Raw genomic sequence first — 14072 nt, forward strand, 5'->3', positions numbered from 1 at the left:
AGAAAAAGAAAATGGCAGAGTGGACAACCACTCTGCTCCTAGTGCAAACTCTTGATCAGCCACCATTACAAGGTAAAAATGATGATCTAATGATATTTGACAAGAAGTTGGCAAAAATATGAAATTATGAAGATTATTTGAAATAAGAATTTATATCTACTATTGCTAATAATGAACCTTGCTCTAAGTATATAGCATGCCTTGAGATAGTACCTAATGATAGATGGAATCATGATTCACAAGAAATTTAAGAATTAATCTTTTGTTGCCAAAATGATGTGCTGTCTGTCACCTGTGCATGTATACAAGTCTACAAACTTAACCTGCTTAGAAACAGCATCTTCCAATGTGTTTAAAAATCTTCTAAACAATGAGTTTTAGTGAACTTTGAACCCATGTATTAAAAATATGAAAATGCATTAACTTCCAGTTAGTTTTCAAGAACAGCTGATTGATATCACACAACATGGAAACTTATTAGCTGAATTTCAATACAAACCTTTGTGTAACTGGGTTACACAAACTGGGTTGACAAGTGACTACTGTCATTTAGTCAGAAAAACCAATAGACTTTTGTTTGGATCTCATATCTGTGTAAAGTTTCCTTTTTCAGTTATTCCTGACATTAAAACTAAGAATAAACTGAACTTAAAATCAAATATTCACATTGTTGTATCACAAAGTATTAAACCAAGCTTTAAAAAAATAACAAAACTTATTCAATCACATTGCCTTCATTTATTAATAGTCTGGATTAGCACATGGATAAGGGTATTTCTGGTTTCAGATAAAAATACGGACTATGAATATATCTATATATGTATACTTATATATTACTAGATTGCAAGGTCCTTCAGGGCAGGGACTATATTTTACTTCTTTTTGTCTCCCTAGATCTTAGCTCATTGCCTGGTATACAGTAGCTGCTTAATAAATAATTATTGATTGATTTGATTGATCTATATATCTATATTAGTATCTATAGCCAGAATAATAACTATATAATAGAATGTTGAAACTGGAATTAAAGTTGTCTTCAGATCCAAGCTTTTCACCATGGGCAATTCACTTAACTTTTACTTTTAGTGAAAGCCGAAAGATTGTACAATAGTAGCATTTATGGTACAATTGTAATAGTTGTTGTTAAAGTCATTTTTTTAGTCATGTATGACTCTCTGTGACCCTATTTAGGGTTTTCTTGGCAGAGATGTTGGAGTGGTTTACCATTTCCTTTGCCAGCTTATATTACAGATGAGAAACTTAGGCAAAAAGAGAGTTAAATGACTTGCCCAGGGTCATACAGCTAGTAAGTGTCTGAGGCCAGATTTGAACTAAGGAAGATGAATCTTTCTGACCAGGCATGGCACTCTATCTACTGCACCATCTAGCCACCACAATCAATTGTGCCATTGATAAAATGAAGTAAAAGTGTTTTTTGATTTCATCTTGATCTCATCATTTTTGGAATTCTTGCAGTAACATGTATATATAATTTATAAATATACATGTATTTGGGGTGGATGCTCAAAATATTTTATTTTTTACCAGTGGGGCACATGATCAAAAATTTTAGACATGATTTCTCTAAGCTAAGGAGTAGTGAGTGACCTAAACAGAGATATCAAGAAGAGAAGAGAGTGTGACAAGGGATTATAGCAGAATGGAACTGAAGAATGTACCTCAATATAATAGTAAGAAACTGTAATGTTCTTCTGCTATAAAGCTGTGATCCCTTCTGTTTATCTATAGAATCCTTGATATGTGCCATGATAAAGAGCACTGCAAATTCATTCATTCAGAGAGGAAAGGGACTCTACCAACAAACTGCTGGGTACTATTAAGAATTCATCCATCCAAGTTCAATAGATATTAATTAACTACCTACTGTATTCAGAATATTGTGTTAGGTGTTCTACTTATATGTATCTCATCTAAAAGAAACCAAGACAAAAATTAAACTTTCTTCTGATTTAGTATTTCGATAACCATTTGGCACCCTTATGTATCAGGCAGTCTTGGATCACATGAGATATCCTAAGGGACCAGTGGTAATTGCACAACTTGAGAGGTTGACAATGATACGCTAGTTTATTTGTTTGCTTTAAGCATATTGAAGCTTACATGTGCCCAGTTAAGTGGATTTACAGATTATATTATTAGTTTTAACTGAACTAGCACCGTTAAAATAAACAAATGGATGAAAAAGATTCTTGTAAAGTTAAACCACAAATTGAACATAATAATGAAAGAACAAGTAAACAATAAGAAAAATGGTAGAGTCAATATTTTGGATGGATACTAAGTTTAGATACTTAGAATAGATTAGATTCTTATTTGGTGAAGAAAGAATGGTTTGGATATTATCCCTTAGATAAGACACATATAGAATTATTAGGTATAAAATGAAATGCCACATGAGATCTAGGTGAAGAAGACATTCTTGATGGGGTGTTAGAAAAAGCTTCTTGGAGAAGATAACATTATAATAGAAGTGCAAGGATGGATAGGAATTCAGCAAAGGCAACAGAAGAGAGAAGGCATTTCAAGAACAATGTAAGTGGATGTATGGAGGCAGGAAAGGACAGAATGTGTTTGGGTACACAGAGAATTGTACATTTTGGTTAGATAATGGAACAGTTGGAAGGGAGTAATGTGAGTAGGCTGGTCTCAGAGAGCCTCTCAATTTGAAAATTAAAGAACTTCTTACGAGGTCTAGTGGTGAGAAGTGAGGTCTCTCTTATTTGCACATAAATGGACTCCATAATATTATTCATTACTCATGCTCTTCATGCTATCTCCCATGAAAAGGTGGCCTTTCTCTGCAGCCTATTGTCCCCTATATCATGGCCATATTTGCAATAATCTTCAGTCTCTCCATGTCTACTGGTTCATTCCATGCTGTCTACTGACATGCTAATGTCTCCTCCTTCCTCAAAAAACCCTCATCCATTCTCGCTATTTGTCTTATTTTTCTCCTCCCATTTGTGGCAAAGCTTCTAGAGAAGGCCTTCTACAATAGGTGCCTTTATTTCCTTTCCTCTCACTCTCTTTTTAACTTCCTACAGTCTGGCTTCTGACCTTATCATTCAGCTGAAACTGCTCTCTCCAAAGTTACTGACAATCTCCTAATTATCAAATCCTAATGACCTTTTCTCATTCCTAATCTGTCTTGCCTTCTCTGCAGCCTTTGGCACTGTCAATCATTTCCTTGATTTCTCCTTGGGACTGTCTCCTATCTAGGTTTTTAATACACTATTCTCTCCTGGTTCTACTATGTATTTGGCCTCTTTTTCTTTTTCTAGTTTGGTGGATCTTCATCTTAGTCATGTCTACCAGCTATGGGACTCTGTCCTGGGCCCTCTTCTATTCTGCCTCTATACTCTTTCACTTGGTAGTCTCACCAGCTGAATTAAATGATCATCTCTATGCTGATGATTCTCAAATCTGCATATCCAGTCCTAACCTCTATGATGACCTCTAGTTTGACATCTCCAACTGCCTACTACCCCTCTCAGACTGGATGCCCTGTAGACATTTTAAAATCAACATGTCCAAAACTGAAGTCATTGTCTTTCAGTCAGACCTCTCCTTCCTTCCAGTTTCCCTGTTACTGTTGACAGTACTTCTTCTCCTAGTCCCTCAGGCTTATAACCAAGGTGTCTTTCTCAACTCTTCACCTCACTGCCGGCCCCCCCCCCATATCCAATCTGTTGCCAAGGCCTATTAATCTCACCTTTGCAACATCTCTTGAATGTGCCCCCTTCTCACCTCTGATACTGCCACTACCTTGAGGCAAGCTGTCATCCCTCATGCCTGTACTATTGCAATAGCCTGCTTTTTGGTGTCTTGCCACAAATTTCTGCCCTCCAAGCTATCCTCCATTGAGATATCAAAGTGATCTTCCTAAAGCAGCATAGACCGGACAATGCTATTCTCCGACTCAATAAACTTCAGTGGGTCCTTATCACTTCTAGAATCAAATAGAAAATCCTCTCTTTGGCATTCAAAGCCCTTCATAATCTCTTGCTGCCTTCCTTTCCAGTCTTAATATCCCTTACTCTGGGACTGGTGACCTTGCATAGCCCTCCCTCACTCAAAACAAAGTCAAGTGCAAGTCATGTCATCATTTCTCTGATGGCATGGTCCGCTTTGAAAATGAAGGACAAACACAACCTGTGAGTAGACCGAACTGCCTGAATGAGGACCCAGCTAGTTGGGTAACCCAACTCATCCTCTCCCTTTGTCCCCCTTTCCTTCTTCTCTCCAAAGGAAGGTCAATTTGGATGGCCAGAGGATGCCCAGTTAACTTGAGGTTTATTGACTAGATTTCTTTTTCTTCCTTCCTTCCTTCCTTCCTTCCTTCCTTCCTTCCTTCCTTCCTTCCTTCCTTCCTTCCTTCCTTCCTTCCTTCCTTCCTTCCTTTCTTTTTCTTTCTTTCTTCCTTTCTTTCCCAAAATCTTAAACTCAGTGCACTCTGAAGCCGGTAGCTTGGACAACAGTAAGTCCCTGCCCAAACTCCTCTTAATGACTGTTTTCTGAACCCTCCTTGCCTTAAAAGGGATTATCAATAGTAACTGTTACTATTTCCCTCCCAGCTTGATTTACTTATAGTTTTTTCTTTTGCTCATTAAAGGGGCCATTCCCTGATTACTTCTTCAAGAGGCCTATTCACTCAATAGGTGTCACAGCACTCTAAGTGAGTACCTGAATAGGCCTTAGCTGAAAAAGGCCAAGGTCTTCCATTGCATCCTAGGCCATCTCTAATCTTCCTGATGAATAACTGGTCACTGGATCCAGATGGCTCAGAAGGAGAAAGTGAGGCTGGTAACCTTACATAGCCCTCCTTCACTCAAAGCAAAGTAAAGTGCAAATCGTATCATCACTTCTCCAATGTCATAGTCTTCTTCAAAAACAAAGGATGAACACACAATCCCTCACTCTCCTTCCTCCAAGTATTCTGTGATCTGGTAACAGTGGCATCTTTACTGTTCCTCAAACAATATACTTCATGTCTTGACTCTGGGTATTTTTGAGGGCTGTTCCCCATATTTGGAATGCTCTCTCTCCTTATCTCCATTTCCTCTTTCCCTGGTTTCCTAAATTACCACTTTCTATAGGATAACTCTTCCCTCTACTGATTATTTCTTGCTTATCCTGTAAATAACTTGTTTGTGCATAGTTTTTTTACATGTTGTCTCCCCTATTAGACTATGAAGTCCTTGAGAACAAGGATAGCCCTTTACCTTTCTTTGTATCCCCAGAGCTTAGTGCAATGCTTGGCACACAATAGAATGTTTAATGTTTATTCTGTCTTCAAAAAATCACAAGTCCTTGACATACATATAGGTCCTGAGTAGTATGAATATTTAATCTCCTGAAGTTGTGACATGTATTCGAATTTACACTGTTTGAATTTATAATTATGTAAAATGTGGTAATTGGTTGCAGATCAATGGAAATATGCAGTACAAGTTCAAATACTGTGATCACTTCAGGGGATTCATTATTTGCATTCATTTGAATCCGGATGTATTGATGGAAAGACTCAAAGCCTAGCTTAAGTCTCTCCTTTCACCACAAAGAAATTAGACACAATAGCTGAAGGGTTCTGCCTAAAATTACTCAGATAATTAGTAGCATTTAAGTCCCTTAATACTCAATTCAGTATTTCTTCCATTACTGCGTACTCAGGTGTCCCCAACTACCAGTTCTCTTCATCTTGCCCTTAGCTCTCCATTTTGTGCGATGAAAAGAATTCTTGAGGCCTGATGCTCCAGAACCCTTTCCATACTCCTCTTTTTCTTCCTTAGTAACCTTCTGATTCTCTCCAATTTCCTTTTACAGGTTCCAACTATGGGAGCCCTCGCCCAGCTCATGCCAACATGAATGCCAATGCTGCAGCAGGACTTGCCCCTGAGCACATCCCCACCCCAGGAGCAGCCCTCTCATGGCAGGCAGCCATTGATGCTGCCCGGCAAGCCAAGCTGATGGGCAGTGCTGGCAATGCTACCATCTCCACCGCCAGCTCTACTCAGAGGAAACGGCAGCAGTATGGGAAGCAGAAGAAGCAAGGGAGCACAACAGCCACTCGCCCACCCCGTGCATTGCTGTGCCTGACCCTGAAAAATCCCATCCGGAGAGCGTGCATAAGCATTGTTGAATGGAAATATCCTTTTTGCTGTGGTCTGGGCAGTATTTTTTGTGCTCTCTTCCTGTTGTCAGTGTTTACTTTGGGGAAGCAGTGGGGCAAGGAGCCTGAGCTCTGGAGTCAGCAGACCTGGGATCTAATTCTGCCTCCAGTGCCTGCCATGTCTGTGAGCTTGGGCAAATCACTTAACTTCCTTGGGCCTCAGTTTCCTAATCTGTAAAGATAGAGGGAGGAAAAGTTGTAGTAGACAGTTGCCTGAGGTCCCTTCCCAGCTGGGTATTTATTATCCTATGATTCATCACTCCTGATAGTACTAGCCTTCAGAAAACCCCAGATCTAAGCAGGATCTCTGGACAATGTCTAACTTTCAGAGTCAGGAGATAATAATAACTTTTAGGGCATCTATATAAAATTTTATAGATTACAAAACATTTTCTTCCTATTCAGTGCAGCATAATATAGGAAAAAGAATACGGAATTTGGGGTAAAATCCTAGTTCTGCTATATACTACTACCATCTTGTGACCTTGGTCATCAATTTGCTAGGCCTCAGTTTCCTCATTTATAAAATGAGAGTATTGGCTCAGACAACCTCTGAGGAGCCACTCCTAGTCTCAATTCTAGGAACTCTCTGAAGTAAATAATATATGCAGGTACTATTTGCATTTTATAGGTGAGGAAATAGGCTGAGAGAGGTAACTTGAGCAAGGTGACACAGGTGGTCAGCCTCCAAGTCACTGCTTGAGCACACAGAAGGGCTGCTAGCTCAGGTTCACTCTTGATCTGGTCAGAATGGAAAGACACTAAGAAGGAGTTAATAATCTGACTTTATTCTAGTCTAGTTTTCTCACAAGGGTTGCTGATAATGGGAACACCAACTCCTACAATGTTCCCTAATCACCCTTCTCACAGGGGCCTGCGAGAAGGGGAGACAACTACCCCTAGATCTCAATGGGGTTAATCGAGACAGGCACAACTTATATTTCCTCTAAATCCCCTCAAGCCTCAATGGGGGCCAGTTGAAGCAAATTCAGATTTCCCCCAAGCCTTAATAGAGGCTGATCAAGACACACAACAGCATTCCAGCTTGTGCTTTCAACCCTAAGGTTCCCCACCCCTTGACCAGCGCCCATCTTCTTCATAGGGCATATTGCCAGCAACTGCCTTGCAAGTATACATCACTTCATCCCTGTGTCTCACTGCATAGCCACAGTGGATACTTATGTTATTTATCATTATATAATGCTTCACAAGGATGGTGGAGATGTTTGAAATTATAACTGTGAACTCATATCTAATACCTGGGAACAAGAGATTGTTATGGCTATGGATCCTAGGAAACTGAACTCTAAGATATAATAACAAAAATCCACTTTATACACACTAAAATCCACTTTACATACAGCTACGTAATAAGAAGCTGAGTAGGTATTTGAAGGCAGTTGGGGGTCGGAGAGGTTAGAGGTGGTGCCTTCTATGGCATTATAAATCATTGATATAGACAAGGATTCTCCTCATTCAAGCACTCCTCTCAGTAATAATAAGAGCTAGCATTTATATAGCTCTTTAAGATTTGCAAAATACTTTGCAATTATGGTCTCATTTATTTCCTTCACAGCAACACTGGGAGACAGGTGCTATTATCACACCATTTTACAACCTCTACCTGGAAGTATGCTAGAGTCAGCTTGTACCAGCTCACATGAACCAATGGTTAATTTTTCATTGTGGGCATTTATACCTTAATAATTAGCAAATCAGATCAAGGCTTGATTTATTATTGTATTGCTTGTGAGGGAGGGAGAAAATGTGAGGGAGAAAGTGAGGGAGAAAATGCTGATAATGCAGATGAAACTGAAAAGTGTGGGTGTTTGGGGAGAGCTGATTGTTAAATATTAATAAATAAATAATTTTATTATTTTATTTTATTATTATTATATTAATTATATTATTATATATTATGTATAATAATTAATAACAAAAATTAATAAATAATTTTAATGATAAATGAATAGCATACCCCTACTTCTAATGGTATTTCTTTAAAGTTTTTCATCACATGCTCTAAAAGTCCAGAGCTTTCCTTTTAAGGAAGTTCATGTTGGCAGAAAAAAGTTATGAGAAGAGAACCATATTTGGTCCCAGAGGACTTAGACAAAATCCGTGTCCTACTACATGCTAACTGAAGCTTCTTCCCATCTCTGGACCTCAGTTCTCTTATCTATAAAATCAGAGGATTAGATTAGAAGATTTTTGAGGTCCCTTTCATTTCTAAATCTTCTCTTCTGGGGAGGATAAGAATGCTGGAATAGAGAGAAATCCATCATATGCTTAAGAGACTATCCCTTTATCAAGCATTCCCAGTGTGGTATAAAATGAAAGTGGATGTACAAACTTTAGAAACATGAGAGAAAAACCAAGGAGAGTGCTCTATTAGAAAGAAATAAATGAAACAGATGGACATTCAAGGGTGGAGAATGGATAGCAGTAGCTGTGACTTAAAATTTGCCTGTATGTTATCAAAGTAGCAGAAGACAATGGTAGAGGTTGGGACAAAATCTCTTGCCTGCACCAGTGACCCATATGAATCTCATTCTCTAATAGTGAGCATAGGCCAGTCCATGAGACTTCTCAGTCATGTAGAAATACTTCCTGTCAAGAACAGGAAGGGGTGAGGAAAAGGACAAAATGCACCACCAGAGTTAGGGGCCACTTGGCTGGTAGGAGATACATTCTATCAATAACACATATTAAGTACAATCAGATGAGCTCTTAGCAGTGGCTGTTGGTGAAGTTCCTAGAATGTCTAGGAAGGGTAGATGGTAAGGAAACAGTCAAGTAGGTAGACCAGTTGGTTCTTGACAAGAATAGAGGACTCAAAAGCTGTCATTAAGTAGAAAGAGTAGGTTAAAAATGATCATCTATTCACTGGACGAAGGTAAGCCTGAGATGGTATAACTATCCTACAACTTTTAACCAATTTGCTTTGATTTATTTCACTGATATGATATCCTATTTGATACCAGTACTGCTTGCATAGGATGATGGGTAGGTATGGGTTTGGGTAGAGGTTGAACTGGTAATGGTTGGTCTGGTGATTTAACCACCACACACTTTTGTAGAGACATTTAGGTGACATTTGACAAATGGATGGGTGCACTATCTAAGATAGGTCGATGGCTCTGTTCCCTATTTATCATGTGATCTTTGGCAATTCATTTTACTTCCCTGTATCTCATAGGAAAAACTGAATTGGCTTGATCAGCTTTCTAATGTCTCTCCCAGAGCTAAGTGCTATGATCCTATGGACCACTGCAATGGTGAGAAATACAGGATCAAGGGGGAGCTTCATTTATTTATTAGTTTAGCAGATTGAACAAATTGACCTAGAAGGAAAGAAATCCACCCCCAAAGGGAAACTCTAGGTACTCTTGCTTAGCAAATTGGATGGACAGTATGGTGGTAGAAATATCACTAGAATAGGCTAGAGTTGGAAAGATTTGGATTCTAATCTTGTCTGTACCACCTATATGACCTGGAGCAAAGTCACTTAATATTTCTGTATCCCATTTGCTTTAACTGTAGCTGACATTTATATAGTCTGGTAAGATTTGTTTGCAAAGCACTTTACAAGCATTATCTCACCTGATCATCACAGTAACCCTCTGAGGTAGGTACTGTAAATATGAACATCCTCATTTTATAGTTGATGAAACTGAAGTTCAGAAAAGTTAAGTGATTTATCCAAGGTCACATAGCTAATAAGTGTTCAGGGTCAGAGGCAGGATTTGAACCCAGGTACATCTTGACCTCTGGATTCAGCATTCTTTTCACTGCATCATGCTGAAGGGAGTTAGATGTACAGGTCTCTAGCTTTAACATTCTATGATTTGATGGGAGAATCAATCCTTCTCCCTCTCTCTCTCTCTCTCTCTCTCTCTCTCTCTCTCTCTCTCTCTCTCTCTCTCTCTCTCTCTCTCTCTCTCTCTCTCTCCATCTCTGTCTATCTCTCTGTCTCTGTCTCTCTGTCTCTCTCTCTCCATCTCTGTCTCTGTCTCTCTCTGGCTCTGTCTCTCTGTCTCTCCATCTCTCTCTCGTTTTCTCTCCTCTCTCTTTTTTCCTCCCTCTCTCCAACCCTCCCTCTTTTCCCATACCCTTTCCTGCACTCAAACTGCTCTACTTCCAAGCTCATTTTACCAGGTCACTGATGAGCAAGTGTGACCCTCTGAGGGGCTAAAGGTTATCTGAGAGGAATAGGAGAGATGACTGAAACTGACACTGCTTTTAAAAAGCAACCCCAATCCCATGTTCAGAAAAATGAAAAAAAAACTTTTTAGAAATTTATGTTTACTCTGGCACGCGACTGGCCTTCACTGCTTTTGACATATTAGGATGAATTTTGGCGGGGACCCACCAGAAGCACTTAAAAAGGCATATGTTTCTTTTCAGAATACAAGGGGCCTGGAATGTATTCTTTAAACAAAATTCTTATGAATCTTTAATTTAAAAAAAAAGTGTATGTTTGTGTTGTGCATATTCTCTTTGGAAGTAATTTCCTTAACTCCCTTCCTCAGACCATTTGAAATCATTATTTTACTGACTATTTTTGCCAATTGTGTGGCCTTAGCAATCTATATTCCCTTTCCAGAAGATGATTCCAATGCCACCAATTCCAACCTGGTAAGTCCCTCTAAATGCTTTGCCTGGAGGTGGTCTCCAGTCCTATGGAGAGAAATAAGATGTGTCTTTGGCATGCACAAAAGCTCTGTGGAGCTCACATCTCCAGTTCTGTTTTGCTCTTTATTCAAATTAGCACCTGTCTGATCACAGCTCATTTTAGGAAAGAATATTCCAATTAGATGTTAGTGAACTCTGAGTATGATGTGTTTTAAGCAGCAAATTTCTGTGAGTGTCCCGAAATGTGCTTTGTAAGTTTAAAGTGCAGGTGTTTGCAGAAGAAACCTTATTTGTGTCATTCATTGTTAAAGGGATTTGGGCCTCTCAGGTGATCTATGGCGTCATTCCTTAACGATGAACTGCCAGGAAGGCTCTTTGGACGTTTTTGCTCCTAGACTTTCAGTTTGCTCATTGAAGTTTAGTTAGAAAGAATTCCTTTTCTTGGGAAAGGCAGCCTTCCCTTGGAGTTTCTGAGGAAGCCAAGGCTCACAGTTTGGGGTTAGAGCTCTCTGCGGAAAAATAAGAGAGTGTGTTTACTTTTGGCTAGCTGTGAAGTCATAACAAAGGACTCTCCTCATTCTGGGCATGTTATGGAACAAAGCTTCAGAGTGGGTTCTGAAAATCTGCTGTGTCTCTTCCATAGGCCCAGAGGGGGAAAAAATTAATCTGCCTTGCCCAACCCCCTAAGCCTCAGAATGCAGATAACTGTTGTTTTAAAAGAGATGTGGGGAGAAAAGTGTTTTGTCAGCAAAGCTATCTCCTTTCTCTGACGTTCTCAGCACCTTACTGTAATCAGTGAGATAGGACATTCCAATGAAATTGATGAAAAATGAGACGCAGGAAGGCTCCAGAATGGTCCTTCATATGGTTGCCAAGTACAGATGCTATCACTCTTGTGGTCATTTATTGCTTGCCTCTTTTTCTCCCCCTTAAAAAAAACCCAACGTTGTGACATTTCCTGTTGTCACCGAAGTGAGCAAATTGGAGGCCTTTTTAAACCATTTCCCTGTTTCAGCAAATTGGTCACTGATCCATGTGGGACAAAGTATCTGGTGCCTGCTGGGATGACTACTTTTGCCTCGTGGGGGCTTGAGGTAGGAATGACTGTCCAAGGAAGAGTTTCCAATGGCGACTTTGTGAATGCTTGAATACAGAGTGCTGAGAGAGCCAGAATACAGACAAATAGCATTAACCACAGTTCACGCTGTCTTCCCGAGGTGTGACTTTATTTCTTAACAGGCAAGACATCTTTTCCATGTCAAAATAAATACAAGCCAGTGTTATCTTACAAGTGGTATCTGAAAAAGCATTATAGAAACTCTTATTGGTTATCTCTCTTTTTGGTTTATCTCTTATATGTTATCTTTCTTACTCTCCATTGAGGAGGGAAAAATTCCCATCAGATTCTTGCGACTTCTGTCACTTAATCTACAATTTCCTTTTTGAAGTACCCTAGTTACAAATGACCCTGATTTTTTTTTTTAATCCCCTTCATCCTGGAAAATGTGGTTTGAGCAAAGGCTGTTTTGAAGTAGAGAGAACTTAGGCCCATAGGAACTGTTAGATAATTACCCATCAGGAGGCAGGAAGAGGGCTAATCAGTGATCACAGGAGGACTGACATTGTCTTCTAGGGAGTGAGGGAAGGGCAAGGGAAGCTTGAAGATAGTTGTGAGAAAGGGGAAAGAATGGAGAGAGATTTTTCTAGAGTTTTCTTAGATTCCTGTATAGATTTCAAGCACAAATAGTGGTAGAGTCCATGATGTCAGACTCTTGTTTTTGGGTTAATTGTATCAACTGACTTGAAGCAGGGATAAGATTATCTCTATCGCAGGACACTCAGCAATAGACCTTTCTAGCCATGTGCTTGACAGCTCTTTTAAAAACTAGGGCGAGATAACACAAGGGGGCAAGAACGGGAAGGACGGAACAAGGATTCAATTTCTCCTTTACTGTCAGTGATACACCTGTAGATGTTAGGTGACTTTGAAGGTGAGAGTTAGGAGAAAGGCAGTGGATTTGGGGAAAAGACTAGTTACCATGGCAACTCCTATAGCTTTGGATTTCCCCACCAAAGCTCACCTTCTTCAAACCAGTCATTACCTGTGATGTGACATATGACTTCCCTACTTTAAATAGTGTTCTAGGAAGAAAACAACAGCTATTTTTCCAATAACTGACATGACTTGAAGTGTTCTTTTCCATTGCATCATTCAAATGGTTTGTGTGAAGGGCTTTATTCCCCATGGCATCGTTTGACATCCACAGCCCTTTTGACTCCTGAGATTGCATAGTTCCTTTTCTAAGACTCCATGATAAAACGTAGATTGTATTGTTACCTCCCTCAGGCCTCTGAACTGGACATCTGTGGAGAAGCTGGGGATGAGAGAGATTGTGTGGGAAAGATGGAAACAGCTAAGTGTCAGCAACTCAGCCAGCTTCTGCCTATGTGAATGGAGAGTTCACTATGGCCATGGCGCAGGGGAATTATGGAGGGTAAAGACTGGTTTCCTAACATCAGTCTAACCATCTAAAGGAATACAAAGTAGACTAATAAATACAGTAGCGATAGTGGACAGGGAAGTAGATAAACACACTTGTGCTCACAGGTACTTATCTAGTTAAAGTGGTTTAAAAATAGCCTGATTTTATAAGCTGAAAGTAAATTTATGAACATTTTCGAAGAGAAGTTTTTAAGGTTGTCAGAGAGAGAATTCCCAGTCATATGAAGGGAACTGGAGTTGGGTTGGTGTGTTTCCTTAGAAGCCAGGATAGAAGGCAAGGCCTCTGATACCTGTGTAATCGTGCTGCTGTTTTCTAAATCCTATCCTTCTCAAGCATCTCTTCTAGAGCATGGAACAGTTATTGGAGCTTAAGAATAGTCCAGGAATACATACAGAAGGAAAATTTTCTATCTTTTATACTTTAGGGGAGTGTATTTCTTTTAAGGGGACAGTGTTGCACATTTGTGGCATCTCTTTTCTCATTGTGTACAAAGCGTCCAATATAATCTTTATTTTTTTAAATTCTCAGCCCTGAGCACTGTGCCTTGTATATAGTAAGTGCTTAATAAGTGCTTATTGATTGATTAGGAAATGAATACATATATGTTGATTGGAAATCTTGATTAAAACATCCTAGGACCCTCTTCTCCTAATGGCAGCATTTTAAAAAATTGTTTTAATACATATACCTGTATAAAAAGACTGTTGTGTGTGTGTGTGTGTGTGTGTGTGTGTGTGTGTGCA

At 39.4% G+C, this 14072-nt stretch overlaps 1 protein-coding gene across 5 annotated transcripts in view; it reads left to right on the forward strand.

Moving 5' to 3' along the window:
* CACNA1C (calcium voltage-gated channel subunit alpha1 C) overlaps positions 1 to 14072 on the forward strand; it is a 1037023-nt gene that overhangs the window by 263713 nt on the left and 759238 nt on the right. For 4 of the 5 annotated variants that reach the window (XM_072650128.1, XM_072650131.1, XM_072650129.1 and 1 more), the window contains exons 2-3: positions 5845 to 6166; positions 10723 to 10828. In XM_072650128.1, coding sequence (XP_072506229.1) covers positions 5845 to 6166; positions 10723 to 10828 — 428 coding nt within the window. Of the gene's footprint in view, positions 1 to 5844; positions 6167 to 10620; positions 10829 to 14072 lie in introns of those variants that run through there. The other variant, XM_072650132.1, reaches the window with a different exon arrangement.

Source organism: Notamacropus eugenii, chromosome 3, assembly GCF_028372415.1.
Source record: "Notamacropus eugenii isolate mMacEug1 chromosome 3, mMacEug1.pri_v2, whole genome shotgun sequence".
Lineage (NCBI taxonomy): Eukaryota > Metazoa > Chordata > Mammalia > Diprotodontia > Macropodidae > Notamacropus > Notamacropus eugenii.